Source organism: Sphaeramia orbicularis, chromosome 15, assembly GCF_902148855.1.
Source record: "Sphaeramia orbicularis chromosome 15, fSphaOr1.1, whole genome shotgun sequence".
NCBI classification, from domain to species: Eukaryota; Metazoa; Chordata; class Actinopteri; order Kurtiformes; family Apogonidae; genus Sphaeramia; species Sphaeramia orbicularis.
Genome location: NC_043971.1, coordinates 31,177,685 through 31,191,251, shown reverse-complemented (window position 1 = coordinate 31,191,251; position 13,567 = coordinate 31,177,685). Strand labels below are relative to the sequence as shown.

The 13,567-nt window shown below is 39.2% G+C and overlaps 1 protein-coding gene across 1 annotated transcript in view; it reads right to left on the bottom strand.

Moving 5' to 3' along the window:
* LOC115433863 (phytanoyl-CoA hydroxylase-interacting protein-like) overlaps nt 1-13,567 on the bottom strand; it is a 24,092-nt gene extending 10,525 nt beyond the window's left edge. Inside the window, exons 1-3 of the mRNA XM_030155418.1 lie at nt 12,950-13,567; nt 3,798-3,994; nt 2,377-2,551 (exon numbers count right to left, since the gene is read on the bottom strand). Of these exons, the coding sequence (XP_030011278.1) occupies nt 2,377-2,551; nt 3,798-3,994; nt 12,950-13,055 (478 nt within the window). The 5' untranslated portion in view covers nt 13,056-13,567. The remainder of the gene's footprint in view (nt 1-2,376; nt 2,552-3,797; nt 3,995-12,949) is intronic.

Genomic DNA, 13,567 nt, shown 5'->3' with positions numbered 1-13,567 from the left:
AGGTCACGAGTCTCCATGTCTACATATGTCAAGCAGATTTGCAGTCTTAACACATCACTGTTACTTATTTGTTCTGGCTGCCTGAAAGATAAAGCCATTTGCGATTGTAGCTGTCAAAACAGTCTCATTTCAGCTTTAGACTTTTTAGCCTTTTTCCCCTTTTAACTACAGTTGTTAAAGAAAGGAGAAATGAATGCAATTTAGTAATTAAATGAAAGACTGGGGATTTGACAGTAATGGCAGGGCTCTGATATGAAAGATCAAATTTAAAGGAGCAGCACAAATGCAGGAATAGAAAGTCACTTGTGATGAGGAGGATCATTGATATTATTAAGCATTCTTCTTAATCAATTTTTGTCAGCATGTCTTGCCATCTCAGCTGCTTCTCTCCCTCCTGCCTGCAACAGCCCCTCCCCTCACTGATAAACGTTGCCCTCCACCTCATCACTTCCTGGTTCATTTTCTCCCCTCCCCCACTAAGCCTCTCACCACTGATGTTGAACTCGGTGACCTCTGCTCTGCATCCTTCCTTTAATCCTTTCCACTCCAGCCCATCACGCCTGCCTCCGTCTTTCCATTTATCTTCTGTCACTCAATTTCAATTAACCCCCTTCAATTTTCTCCTGACTTTACTCAATATGTGTTATCTTGTATCCCCATCAAATTGCCAAATTGACAGTATGACTGTGTTTAAAAAGAGACATAAAGAATTTTTTTTCCCCAGAGGTACATTGATAAATAAACTCCATAAGGTACTTGTTGGTTATTTGGATATGAATTTTGCAATGTGTTGGTGAATGTGTTGTAATATGGATGCATGACTAAATGCATATGTTTCAAAATTGCTGATAAATTTGGCAGTGCTGTTTTCAGTAAGCATGGAAAGGTTTGAAGGGGTAGGATTAGATAAGTTTATACTTCTTCCTACTCATTTTCGCTCATGTAAATTTGAGGCTTAAGACCCTGCAGTTTTTGTTTTTTTTTAATTCAAGTTTTTATTTGGTTTACAATGCAAGATTTACATATTTTATACATTGATAGTTTTGTTTTTTTATAAAACAAGACAAAAAACAAACGAACAAACAAACAAAAAAACAAACAAACAAAGAGAACAACTGAGTAGCAATTGAACAATGGGCGTCAAGTATGTTTTTTTTTAAAAGTATTTATAAAGTCTATCCACGGTCTCCAGCATTCCTTGAATTTGTCATGGTCCAGTCTTAGTGTAAAGGTGAGTTCTTCCATTTGAGCGATTTCTTTAACAAGGTCCTTCCATTCATCCAGCGAGGGTGTCTTGTCTGTCAACCATTTCCTAGTGATCACTTTTTTGCTGGCAATCAACAAGATATTCCACAGATATGTTTTACAAAATCCTTTTATACCACCTGGTTGTTTACCTAAGAACATATTCTCAAAATTTAAAGGCGTTTTTATTTTCATGACCTTGTCAATACTATTCCTGATTTTTTCCCAAAAGGGAGATAATTTGGGACAGCTCCAAAAAATATGATGGTGATGAGCTTTTTTCATCCCACACTGTCTCCAGCATTTATCTACATTTAAACCTTTTTGTGCAGGTGTTCTAAAAAAGCGAATCACACTTTTCCATGCAAATTCTCTCCAACTAAGTGAAGATGTACTTTTCCATATATTTTCTTGTATTTTAGTCCATTCTTCCATAGTCAATTCAAAACTGCCCTCCTTTTCCCACTTTTCTTTGATATAAACCATATTTTCGGCCCTAATGTTTTGTAATTCGGTGTACAGTCTTGATATTAGCTTGTTGTTTGGGTATGATTTATAGGATTTCAGTAAAATTGTCATTATTCCACTAAGTGGTCTGTCTAGATCTACTTTGTTCATTTTGTCCAAATAATGACGGATTTGTAAAAACCTATAGAAATCTGAGTTGTCAAGATGGTAAATCTGTTTTCTTTCTTGAAAGCTTCTAAGACAACCTTTATGAAAAAGGTCACTGTATTTCACTAATCCTTTTTTGATCCATGTCTTGAAATTCTTGTCAGTCTTATTTGGGATAAAATCTTCATCAAATGCTATCCACCTAATCATCAGACACGACTCATTGCTTTCTTTTACCAGCTTTGCCCAGATCCTAAGAGCAGTTTCAGACCATGGACTGAGTGTAGTCATTTTGTTTATTAAATCTACATCACCAATCACAGCCAAGACCCTGCAGTTTTAAGTTACTGTTTTGTTTTCATTCTCTTGATTATCATTTATTTGCATTTCTGTTTTTAAATTGTCATTTGCATGATTGAAATAAAGATATCAATCAATCAAATCAGTCATGTTCTTCAGCCTCAAACCAGAAAGCCAAATTTCCCAGATCACAATCCAAGTTTGATAAATCCTTACCAGCAGTGCAGAATTCGATAATTTCGCTCCATTCAGAAACGGCGTAATCCCCGTCAGTCTGTTTGGATGCGGTTTGAACGGCTACGGTGTACTCTGTACGTGGGCTCAGGAACCAGTGACCCCTCACAGTCATGGGCAGAGGGACTGCCTTGGCCACCAGTTTAGTGGGAACATCCTAGAAATAAAAACAAAAAAACCCCCACCATGATTCAAGAGATGTTCAGCTGCATTTTAACATACTTGCACATAAGTACATATTTCATACATGTGGTAGACTGGATTTTCCTGTGGTTTGGTTCAGTGTTTACTATTCTGTGTATCCTGCAGCCCTGCCTTAGTCTCAGTGGGCTGTAGCTGCTCATTGATTGGACCAGGAGCCCCTGCCTAGCAACAGAGTCAGTCCATTAATCCACCAACACGACTGCAGCACACTAAAATCAAAATACTTGTGAGGGGTCACCTGCAGTAACCACAGGAAGAGTAGAAACCCTCGACACGACAGCAACCAGGAAGTGAAAGACAGGAGGCTGATGAAATAAAACACATCGATTTACTGACTATCACGTGAAGACGCTGAGGTGTTCCTCCTGCTGGTGCAATTACTCTCAGGTACAGAAGGTTGTTTCTGTGACATTAGCCTATCGCAGCAACACCTCCCTCAGTTTGAACAGCTTAAATTAGTCTTTTTCTTCAAGGAGGACAGGAAGGTTGCAGCAAGAAATGTTAAATGTTATGTTTGCTGAAGGTGTTTTACCTCAAATTTCCTTCAGGAGCTTCTTAAGATCTAATATACATATGGGTGCATGTTCATGTTATAATCTAAAACAACATCAGAGGGTTTTTACACCAGCAAATGTCTTTTTTTTAATCTTAGTTGTTGTCTTAGTAATTTCCCCTTGTGGGACTAATAAAGGCATATCTTATCTTATCTTATCTTATCTTATCTTATCTTATCTTATCTTATCTTATCTTATCTTATCTTATCTTATCTTAATATGGTCTGCAAAAAACACATATGGGTGTTAATTGAAAACTATTTAAGTCCAATCATTGCACAGTATTGCTGTAACATATTGCAACAACAATAATGCAGTTTTATTGCAACACTGGATTAAAAAAAACTGTAATATTCATCATACTAAAGAGAAACCAAGGTTTGTACATCATTAAAAAAAATGTAAAAAGAAAGTAAATAAATAAGACATTTGGGAAAAAAAAAAAAAGTATCATATATTAGTAATGCATGATATTCATTTCATAACCACTGTGCACCAGTGCATTGGTTTAAAACTACTTTCCACACATGTGATTGTTTTCTTATTTATGAAATACAGTAAACCTCAGTAGGACCACATGCAGTGACACACAGGTGACTCATCTCTTTGTAGTGTTGTCCTCAGCGGAGCTCATTCGCATCGTACCTTGTGCTTGAACTTGTTTGAGTTCTTGTTCTCCTTCTTGTTCAGGTCAATGAAGTAGTGTGTGATACGCTCCTTGCTGCGCGGTTCCATGTCCCAGCAGATCTTGAAGGAGTCGCAGGTGATGTTGCTGATCTTGATGTTCTGTGGGACTGGGAGCTCCTCCATTTCTGAGATGCTGCCGTCCTGGGATTTACTTCCTGTTTGAATAGAAAAGAAAGAAAAAAGCAAAAACACAGTTAGTAGTCAGAAATAAGCTGATGTATAATATATATACTGTAAATGTGATGCAGTATGTAAAGGTTTTAGATATTTATTACCTGAAAATAATCATTATAGTTAGAGAACAGTAATAACAAGTGGTGCCAGGCACAACAAACCCCGCCCCTCGCATGTATTGTAACTTATTTTGGCATCGATTCAGCTGATGTCATCCTGTCTATACATGTGATGATGTCAGCATATCAATTGCCTCTATATATTTGCCATGTCTGAAGTAAATTGAAACAAAATTGAGATTTTTTTACAGTTGAAATTTCACCCATTGTAAGTAAATGGGAGAAAAAAAAGATTTAAAAAAAATCATAAAAAATTTTAACTTTGACCTACTGTTCCTGAAATGTAATCACATCTGTTCTGGGTCACCGGTAATCTATAAACCCAATTTGGTATGAATTCAACCAATAGTTTTGCTGCTACAAACATGTGAAATTTTGCCCATTACAAGTAAATGGAAAAAACAAAAAGATTTAAAAAATGTATAATAAATTTGGATTTTGACTTACTTTTCCCAAAATGTTATCAGATCTATTCTGGGTCACTGGCAATCTATAAACCCAATTTGGTATGAATTCAACCAATAGTTTTGTTGCTAGAATGTTAACAATCAAACAAACAAACAAACCAAACTAAAAACAATACCCCTTGCCTCCCCTTCGGCGGGTGGGGTAATAATAATGAGATGTTTATATGTGGTATTAAAACTATTTCATTTGACCAGTGAGTGTCTGTAGAAGCCAACAAATCCATTTATAGAACATATAAGTGGTGGACAAACTTCTACAGATGGTTTCTCAGAAAGGAAAACAGTAATTATAAACAGCTTATAATCATGTTATTTATTGAACATTTACACACATATACGATCTATAAATACTTACTATAAAGTATACCATACAACGTGACTATAACATTATGACAAATGACTCCCCTCCATTGAAGAAATCAGTAATTTAATGAAAGTATTAATTTAAAAAAGAGTCTATGATCAGAACCATAGCAACAATCTATTATCCATAACAACAGCCTTCTGTAATACAAACTGTAGAGCGCCAACACTGACCTGATCGCAATCAAGTATTCAATAAATCGATTATTAGTCAGGGTAGAAAGTCTTTACCTTCAATATAAGCCATGTCTTATTATAATGGGGCCACCCAAGGGGCAATCTATACAGTCCAAAATGATAATAATGAGGGTTTTAATTATTCTTATAGGATTGTAGACAGTGAACCTAAACCCCTTTATGTAAGACACTGGAGACCAAACGAATGCCAGTAATTCACAGCTTTAAATCTTTATATCTGCACTTCCAGGCTTTTCACTCAGCCCTTGGGGTTTTCTTTCTTTTGGTCTCTTTTCTCCGCCCCCTTCTTACTGACTATAAACCTACTGTACCACTGCAGATGTTCACTCTTGCAGCCTTTTGGTTATTATTCCACAGACAGCGTTCACAATCTGGCACAAACTGTAGAGCGCTGTATCTACTACACGCTCACAAAGAAAGAACTGCCTGCATGGATAAGTACCATATATGTTGCCATAGAAACACATCAACCCCTCAACACACACACCTATCGCAGTTTTTTCGAGCATATGTGGCATTAAATATTTCACACGCTGCTGTTTGAACCTCCTCTCTTCTCTGCAGAGATGGATGCATTTATAATCAGGTGTGGGGAAGAAAGTTAGCAGCGTCAGAAAAACGGCAAAAAGTAAGGACCGGTGGGGCATATAATCTCAGTGAATGTTACAGTATTACAGTAATTTGCATAAAAACAGATCATTTTATTTTCTCTCTCAGTATTTGAAGGCTAAAGCAAAAGCATTCTCCATGCATTTTAAATTTGACTGAACTTAAGTGAAAGTTTTCATCAACATATAGCAAAGGCGAGCAGCTCAGACTGCACACAAAAGCCGATGAAAATGTCAAAACATGGTTCAATAAGAGCTTTGTACAATTAGGATGAATATAGACTTTGCGTCACACGAAGAGACACCCACTTGGCATGGCAACAATGTGTTTTCTGTGCATGTTCTGGTCTAAACACGAGAGCGAGTAAAACAGAAAAATGTGGAATTTGGGAGTAACGCGCGGCGCGACTGGACTCCATAGAGAGTTGACAATGGCAGAAGCAACGGAGCATGGAACATCCATCTCCACTCATCAGCTGAGAGGAGGCGAGATAAAAGAGTAGTCTCATAATTGGGTTGCGTGTACTCTCCCACTGTCTCGCCTCTGCAACACACTCACTGGTGCATTTGTAGATTGATGCATTTTAGAAATAGCCTAGTAAAACATCCACCATCTGGTTTGTCCTTGAGAGTCGATAACAGTTCATATCAACCTAGACTCATTAATTTCCTTTTTTTTTTTCTTCAGTGATAGTCTCAAAATAGCATCTCATATATAAATCGATGTTCCTCACCATGTTTTTTTTCTCAATCAGCAGTTCATCCAGTTCTTTAGAATAATCACCTTCACTTAAAAGACCACCTACTGTTAACAGCTCTGGGTAACCTGTTGCTTTTAAAACCCTGTGGAGTTTTTTTTACAGTGTGGATGGCTTTTTTGTAACAAAAACCAAAGTCATTTTTATTTCAAAGAAAGACCACCTACTGTTAGCAGCTTTGGTTAACGTATTACTTTTGAAATCTTTTGGTTGTAATAATGATTTGGATGAATCTGAGGAGAACTGTCACCTGAAAGACCAAGTGGTACAGCATATTTACAGATTCTGTGCACCATCTGAACTCAGCCAGCAGTCACTCGTCCACCCTTGTACACACACACCTTCTTCAAAGCCCATCTAATTATACTCAAATTCCTCGGAGCTGAAAAGTTTGGCTCAGACTGAGAGGATCAACTCAGGACACAGCAGGGCAGACCTCTGTCAGGAAACGCTCCACAGAGTCCACCAGGACCAGACAGTGATGTCAATGCTGCAACGCCCCACTTGAGAATATACATCACTGACCTTTAACAAAGAAGGGAAAACATAAGGCTTGTTGACATTTTCTGACATCCAAGTCAGGAAAAGATGAAAAATACCCAGAGGAAGTGAAATACTGCCAGAGATTTCTTCTGCTACTTGTCTAAAAGTTGAAACTGAAATGTGGAATTTGCAGGGAAGAAAATGTACAAGTGAATTTGTTTGTCTAGTGTAGGTGTATTTTTTTTAGCTATTTTTTTTCTTTTTTGCTCAGCACTGATCATTTGTTTTAAAAGACAAACTGCTATTCAGTCCATGTTACCTGTAGTGTGCTGCTGCAACCATGAACCAAAACCAAACACTAAAGATGAAAAACCTGTTAACTCTGTTGCCGTGTTGTGCCCGAAGCAAACTAAAACCCTCTGTTCCTTAAAATGCCAACTCTTGTGTTTATCCTCTAGGTCTACAGCTTCTCAGCGGCCTGTGATTCACGGTGCTGATGCAGCTCCTGTTTAGTCTAACATCCTCCTAATTAACCTGCAAATTAAAGTATTACCAACACAGTGAAGCTTTCCAAATGCAGTCAGATATTGCCAACACTAATACTCCTCTGGCTACTCAGTCAAACCGCAAGTGATGTTGTCAGGGAAAACAAGCTCTGATGGCTACACAAACAGTGAAAAGGAAATGCTTATTAGACAGGGACACTGAGGTTTCGTGTTTAAAAAAAGCAATAAGCAGCTGAACAGTGACCTGCCTTTGTACCAACACATGTTAAACCAATGTATCATCACGAACATTAATCTAGCTATACATTGTAAAGGTAGCCTATCCTGCTGCAAACACAGTGGTTTTATTTGATCTAGTGCTAAGCTCTGCTCTGCTCTGAACCCTCGGGGACGCTGAGAACTCAGGATGAAAGATGGAAGGAAGAAAGCCAAGCAGGATGAAGGTCAAGTGGGACGGGAGAAAGTAAAGTCTTTTAAAACCCCACATGGGAGGCCTAAACCCTCAGTGGGACATGCCATAAACTATGTAATTGTTGCTCTTAGGGTAGCTACTATCTGCAATATTACAGCTTGTGTGTTATATTGTGTTTAACTTCGGTGTGCTTGTGTTGTTTTGCTGTACAGATGGTTGGACTATGAAATAGTTCTTGTGAAAAAATTAAAGGCAAATGTTAAACTATCTGCTCATCTATAGCTTGTAAATAAAGAGTTTTAATTTTTTTTTTTTTTTAGCTCTGGCACAGCACAAATTGATACCAGATCGAACTGAGAATCAAAATACAGGTAAACACAATTTAAAGGAAAAGCATTGTCTACTTAGCGGAACCCAATCAAATGGTCTTATTGGGTATTGCCCTTTTACTCAGTGTGCAGTCAAATGCCAGAGCATAGAGATGCAATATATGCAGAGGGATCAATACAAATCTTGTTAACATGCGTACGTGGGGCTCTCCTAATGGCTCTCTGTGGTAGGATTTGTTCCAGTCACACCTGGCTTGATATTTTGAATTACTTGATAGCACTCTATATGGGCAAGAGGTCGGTGATTTGTTTCCTATTCAGGTCATCTATATAAATGTATACTATAGGTCGACTGCAGATTAAAATGTCAAGTTGTGCTTTTCTTTGTAACAATTATGTAAACAGAACTAGCTCATGATCATAAGAAATCGCTGTCTCCTGCTTCATGAGTGGGCACACCGTTCAGACAAACAAGCCTCCTACTTTTTGCAGCGTTAGGGCTAAAACTGAACCTAGTAGACACGAGCGTAGCAGAAGACACTCAATAAGCATCGATTCTTGTAGGCCTTTGAAAATCACGCCTTTGTTGGTTTCAGTGCACGGGCTAGACTGAGACAGAGACCATGCTGAGAGGAAAAGAAGCTGCCAATGCAAAAGCATTTTTCTCTGTACCAGAGAGAAAGATAAACGATGCCCTTTTCATCTGGATAACAGTGTTTCACCCTTTTCACATCAATTGGATGCAGAAGACTAAACAAAAACATGGTAGGAGTTAGAACTACAGTCAGGTCCCATCCCAGTTTAGAAAAATTACTAAATTGAAAGGTGCTTCAGGGAAGACAACTATCTATTTTTTTTATTGTTAATCCTTAAAGATCTAGAGCTACTTTTGCAGAAACTTCCAAATGTAATTTCTCTACCTTTCAACACCAATTTACTACACTATTATCCTCTGTGTTTTGTGTTTTTCAGTGAAAAGCTGGTATTTCCCTATTTTGAATTCACTGATCATGCAGATGTTCATAAAACCTGAGTTAATATGAAAGTTATTATGTCAAAGCAGGGAAAACGGAAGAAAAAGTGACTTTTTTTTGGCAAAATAGTTCAGAAATTGAACATAAAACAAGCTTCTACAACCACTGTCATCTGACAAACTACATGAGTTTTATAGATGAATCAAGGTTGCAGATGGTGACATGGTTTCCACATTCACTACAGAACATCTGAAAATCCAAATAAGATGCATGTGATGCTGTGGAAAAGCTGAGAAACAGCATTTATCCTGAATTATTTAAATGTACTGATAGGATTAATGGATCAGAAGCTCTTTAACGTTTTAGATCAGTAGATGCTTTTGGTTACTAGCGGTTTAGGTCTTTGATGTTGAACAAAAATTGCAATGAGGATCATCTCAAAATTTAAATGATTCAAGCACATAAAAAAATAAACATGCATGCATGACTGAAGACAACTGGTCAAAGCTGCAGTGCAGTGACTCATAGAATGAACAAAGTCTTTTATACAGAAACGCGGTGAATTATGTCATGCAACCATTATGTGACAATATCTTGAACAGCAGTGTGTGTATTTGCAAATCTTGCCAGCCCAGTCATATCACACCTGCTCACATGACCAAACCAAAATGCCAGCTTACTCAGACAGTCCTGTGTGTCATAAGGCTGACCTGCTGTTATACCCTGTATCATGCTGGATAAGCTAAACCAAAGTCCCTTCTGTAGCAACTGTTACAGAACGGACTTTGGTTACTAGTAGCAATCCTTTGAAACATCTTAGATACAACACAGTCTACCATTGCCTATTCAAGCTGGAAAAAACTCCTCTCTCAGCTTCACTCTAGTTTTGCAAGGATTGAGAATTAAGCCTTTTGTTTAATTGTTGCAGCACACAGTAATTGGTGAAATAATGCCTTTGTCATCTAGTAATTGGCAGGCACAACACTGAGGGAGATTTACTTCAACTTGATAGAGTAAGTTGGTGATGTGTTAAGGCACCATTAGTTGAGTGTTTTCTTCTCCTTATCCTGAGTCTAACAGTCCCTGATGGTGCTACAGCTGGAGTAGACGCTCAGACAGAGAAATTTTGCACAGTGCAGAAACAGTACGTGGTTGCATTTATGGCAGACATCTATCATGACAACTTAATTATGTCAGCAAGGTCTGCACAAAGGCCTGACACTTGCACTGTCCATTTCATTACATTGTCTAAAAACTCACTGAGCGTTGATATGAAGTCAAAATGGTGACAAATCGGTACCTGCAGCAACATCAAAGAGGAGACTTTGTAACCCTTTATACCTCTGTGCACCAGCGGCTGAGATTTCTTATTCATGAAACCCTCTCCTCATGACTCTTACTGAAACATTCACTACCCCTCACTTATTCATGTCACAATCCAAATGATTTAACATAACAGTTAAGGAAGCAACACCCACTTCCACAAAGGGACACACAGATACAACTTGTATCCCACCCTTTCCTTTGTCCATTGAAATGCTCACACAGTCCTCAGTGTGTTTGAGAGCGCTCTTTCCCACAGACAGTAGGCTTACAGAAGGAGCCTGCATTTCCATTTGCTGGGTCAGCATAGGCACATAAGCTTCTCATGCTGGCAATTAAATATTAATGGATTTAGGAGATAAATTTAGAGAGCTATGTGAAACTGAAATGAATACGCACTGTGCAAACATACGAACTGACCAGATAATGAAACAGCTTTTCCAAGAAATTTAGAAATGTGCAATGCAGTCTTTTACCCTGGGGTGGGGCAGGGAAGTGTAATATAAACCATTTCTAGAGAATATTTCAAGAGATATACAGCTAGAATTGAACTCAACTAAGAGGTGCACCCAAATAATGATAGTACAGACTGATCCAATACAGGTAACAGCAAAGGTCGGCACCTCAGAACTTTTACAAAACACTGACTTCAAGGTCAGGTATTGCTATTAGTATATCATATCAGAGAAAAAGCACTATCAAAACCTCTAACTTGAGCTGCAACTGATATCTCTGTCTAATGTCAAAGGTGACAACTTATATAAAAAGAAGCAAACAGTTCTTTAAGAAACACCATTAGTGCTTTTAAACTGCAAGAATATAAGCTGCTTGGCTTCCTGACAACCACAAATTGTTCAGCAAAATTTGCACAGAAGGTAGAGGTTGTAATTGTGTTTCTCCATAAACAGAATATGTGGGTGTCTCAAGGACACAGACAGTATTTACACTGTGTTGCTCTCTTGACAAATAGAAAAGTGGCTGTTATGCTGCAAAGGCCAGACTTCTTCCCAATGACCCTGCAATAGCAAGCACAGTGCTGGCACAACTGGCCCATTAAAGACGTCCATCTCCAGCCTATGCCATTATTAAAATTACAGCTTCGAAATCAGGCCAGCAAAGCACTAAGAGGATATAAACTGCATCCAGCTATATTGCATTGCACTGTGCAGCTCTGGCAGATAAGAAAATGAGGCACTATGACACAATGACTGCACTGTGATCAAATGCTGGGCATCCTTTGGAGGCTTAATGAAAACACACCATTGACTCCAGGCTGGGTGTTGAGGCCCAACCAGTCCTAACCGGCCAATCCAAACAAAAATGAAGCAAATAAGGCAGAGCTAGAAGAAAATATCCTATTAAATCCGAGCAGGCACTAAAGAGTCTACTCTCATTTCAGCGCCTTGGAAACAAATTAATTTTTGAGTCATAATTAAAAGCTGATCGTGGCAGCCATGCCTCTCGTCTCAGATGTGGAATCAGTGGTGTGTAATTGTAATGATGGGTGTGTGAGGCTGCTCCGCCTGTGCGCACACATGTGGATGCAGCCATGTTTGAGCCTCTCATTCTCTCCTGATGATGACTTGCTTTTTTCCCCCCACCATTTAACTCGCATGAGAGTCAAGCCGGCTCATCTAAAAAACGCCTGTTCATTCTGACATTATGAAACTGGATTACAGACTCTCTCTAATCCATGACCAAATTCATGATGCATTTATTGAGAGGTGGATATTGTGAAACTTTTGGATTCGGAGAAGTCTGTAGAATATCTATCTGAAGCTGAGTGTCTTATCAAAAAAGAGTATTTCTCAAAGACAAGAGTAAAGCTTAAAATGAGTCCTTTAACATTATGTTATAACTATTTTTTATTATTATTATCTTTCTACTCATTAAGACATGCAGCAGTGGATAGGCGGGGTGGCTGCCGGCCTCTGTCCATGTCTGTGGTGCTGAAATGGGAAAGAAATCATCAGTAAACCCTGCTTTCTGGATCTGATTGTCCGGTTTTCAGGGATGCATTTTCTTCAAATAACATTAAAAAGGTGAAGAAGCCAGTCATGAATGAACAAAGCCTTGGAGCCCAAGACACTCTGCTATTCCACACACGCACCAGCGCACCATTCATTTGCACATCCTAAGAACCGGCGAGGCAACTGGCCCCTATTCCCACAGAACACACAATAAGGGTAAAGCATGCAGCCAGAGCCAATGGCACAGCATAGTCCGAGCCGCTGCAGAGGCTCTGGGTTTTCCAACATGCGCCCATACTGACTGAAAATACAGACTATGAACAATACAGTGAAAAACAGATATGGCACTAACAAATATTCCAGTACCATCTCTGATACTAACAAATGTTTCCTTACCATCTCTGATACTAACAAATGTTCCCTTACCATCTCGTTCGCATAACTGTATGGCGTCCAGGCTCAGGTCCTTGATCATCCCCTCGCAGGGACTTAATGGGCTGGTGATGTTGTGCGCCAAACCTGGTACCTCCATCTCTGCAGAAGAGCCTGGGAAGATGCTACTGTTGGAGATCACTGCTTTAATGTGGCACGGCAGGCTTCACGTCCACGGACAGTGGTCAAGAAAGGAGAATAGAAAGAGAAAGAGAAAGAGAGACCGCTTTCCAGTCCCCTGCTCGTTCCGTCGCGCACGGCTCTTGTCTCCGGTCTCCTGGGTGGTGCGGTTAGTGGCGCGTCAGCGGAATCGTCACGGGCGCGAACAGCACAAGCCGCCAGTTCGGTTCTACAACGTGAGGCATAGCCCAATACACCCTGAGCCTTAACGTGTACAGCAAAATATATATCACCATATACTTTTATCGTATTCTCCTTGCCTCCTTGCGCAGCGCATCTGCGCAAACCGAGCCACAAGTGTGTGTATGCGTGTGTGTGTGTGTGTTATTTCGCTGCGGGACAGTTGAACATGAATAGTTCAGAGGATTAGTGCAGAGACGCTCCACAAATTCAAAGGCATTTTATGTAACCAGATTAGCTCGGTGTTTCCCC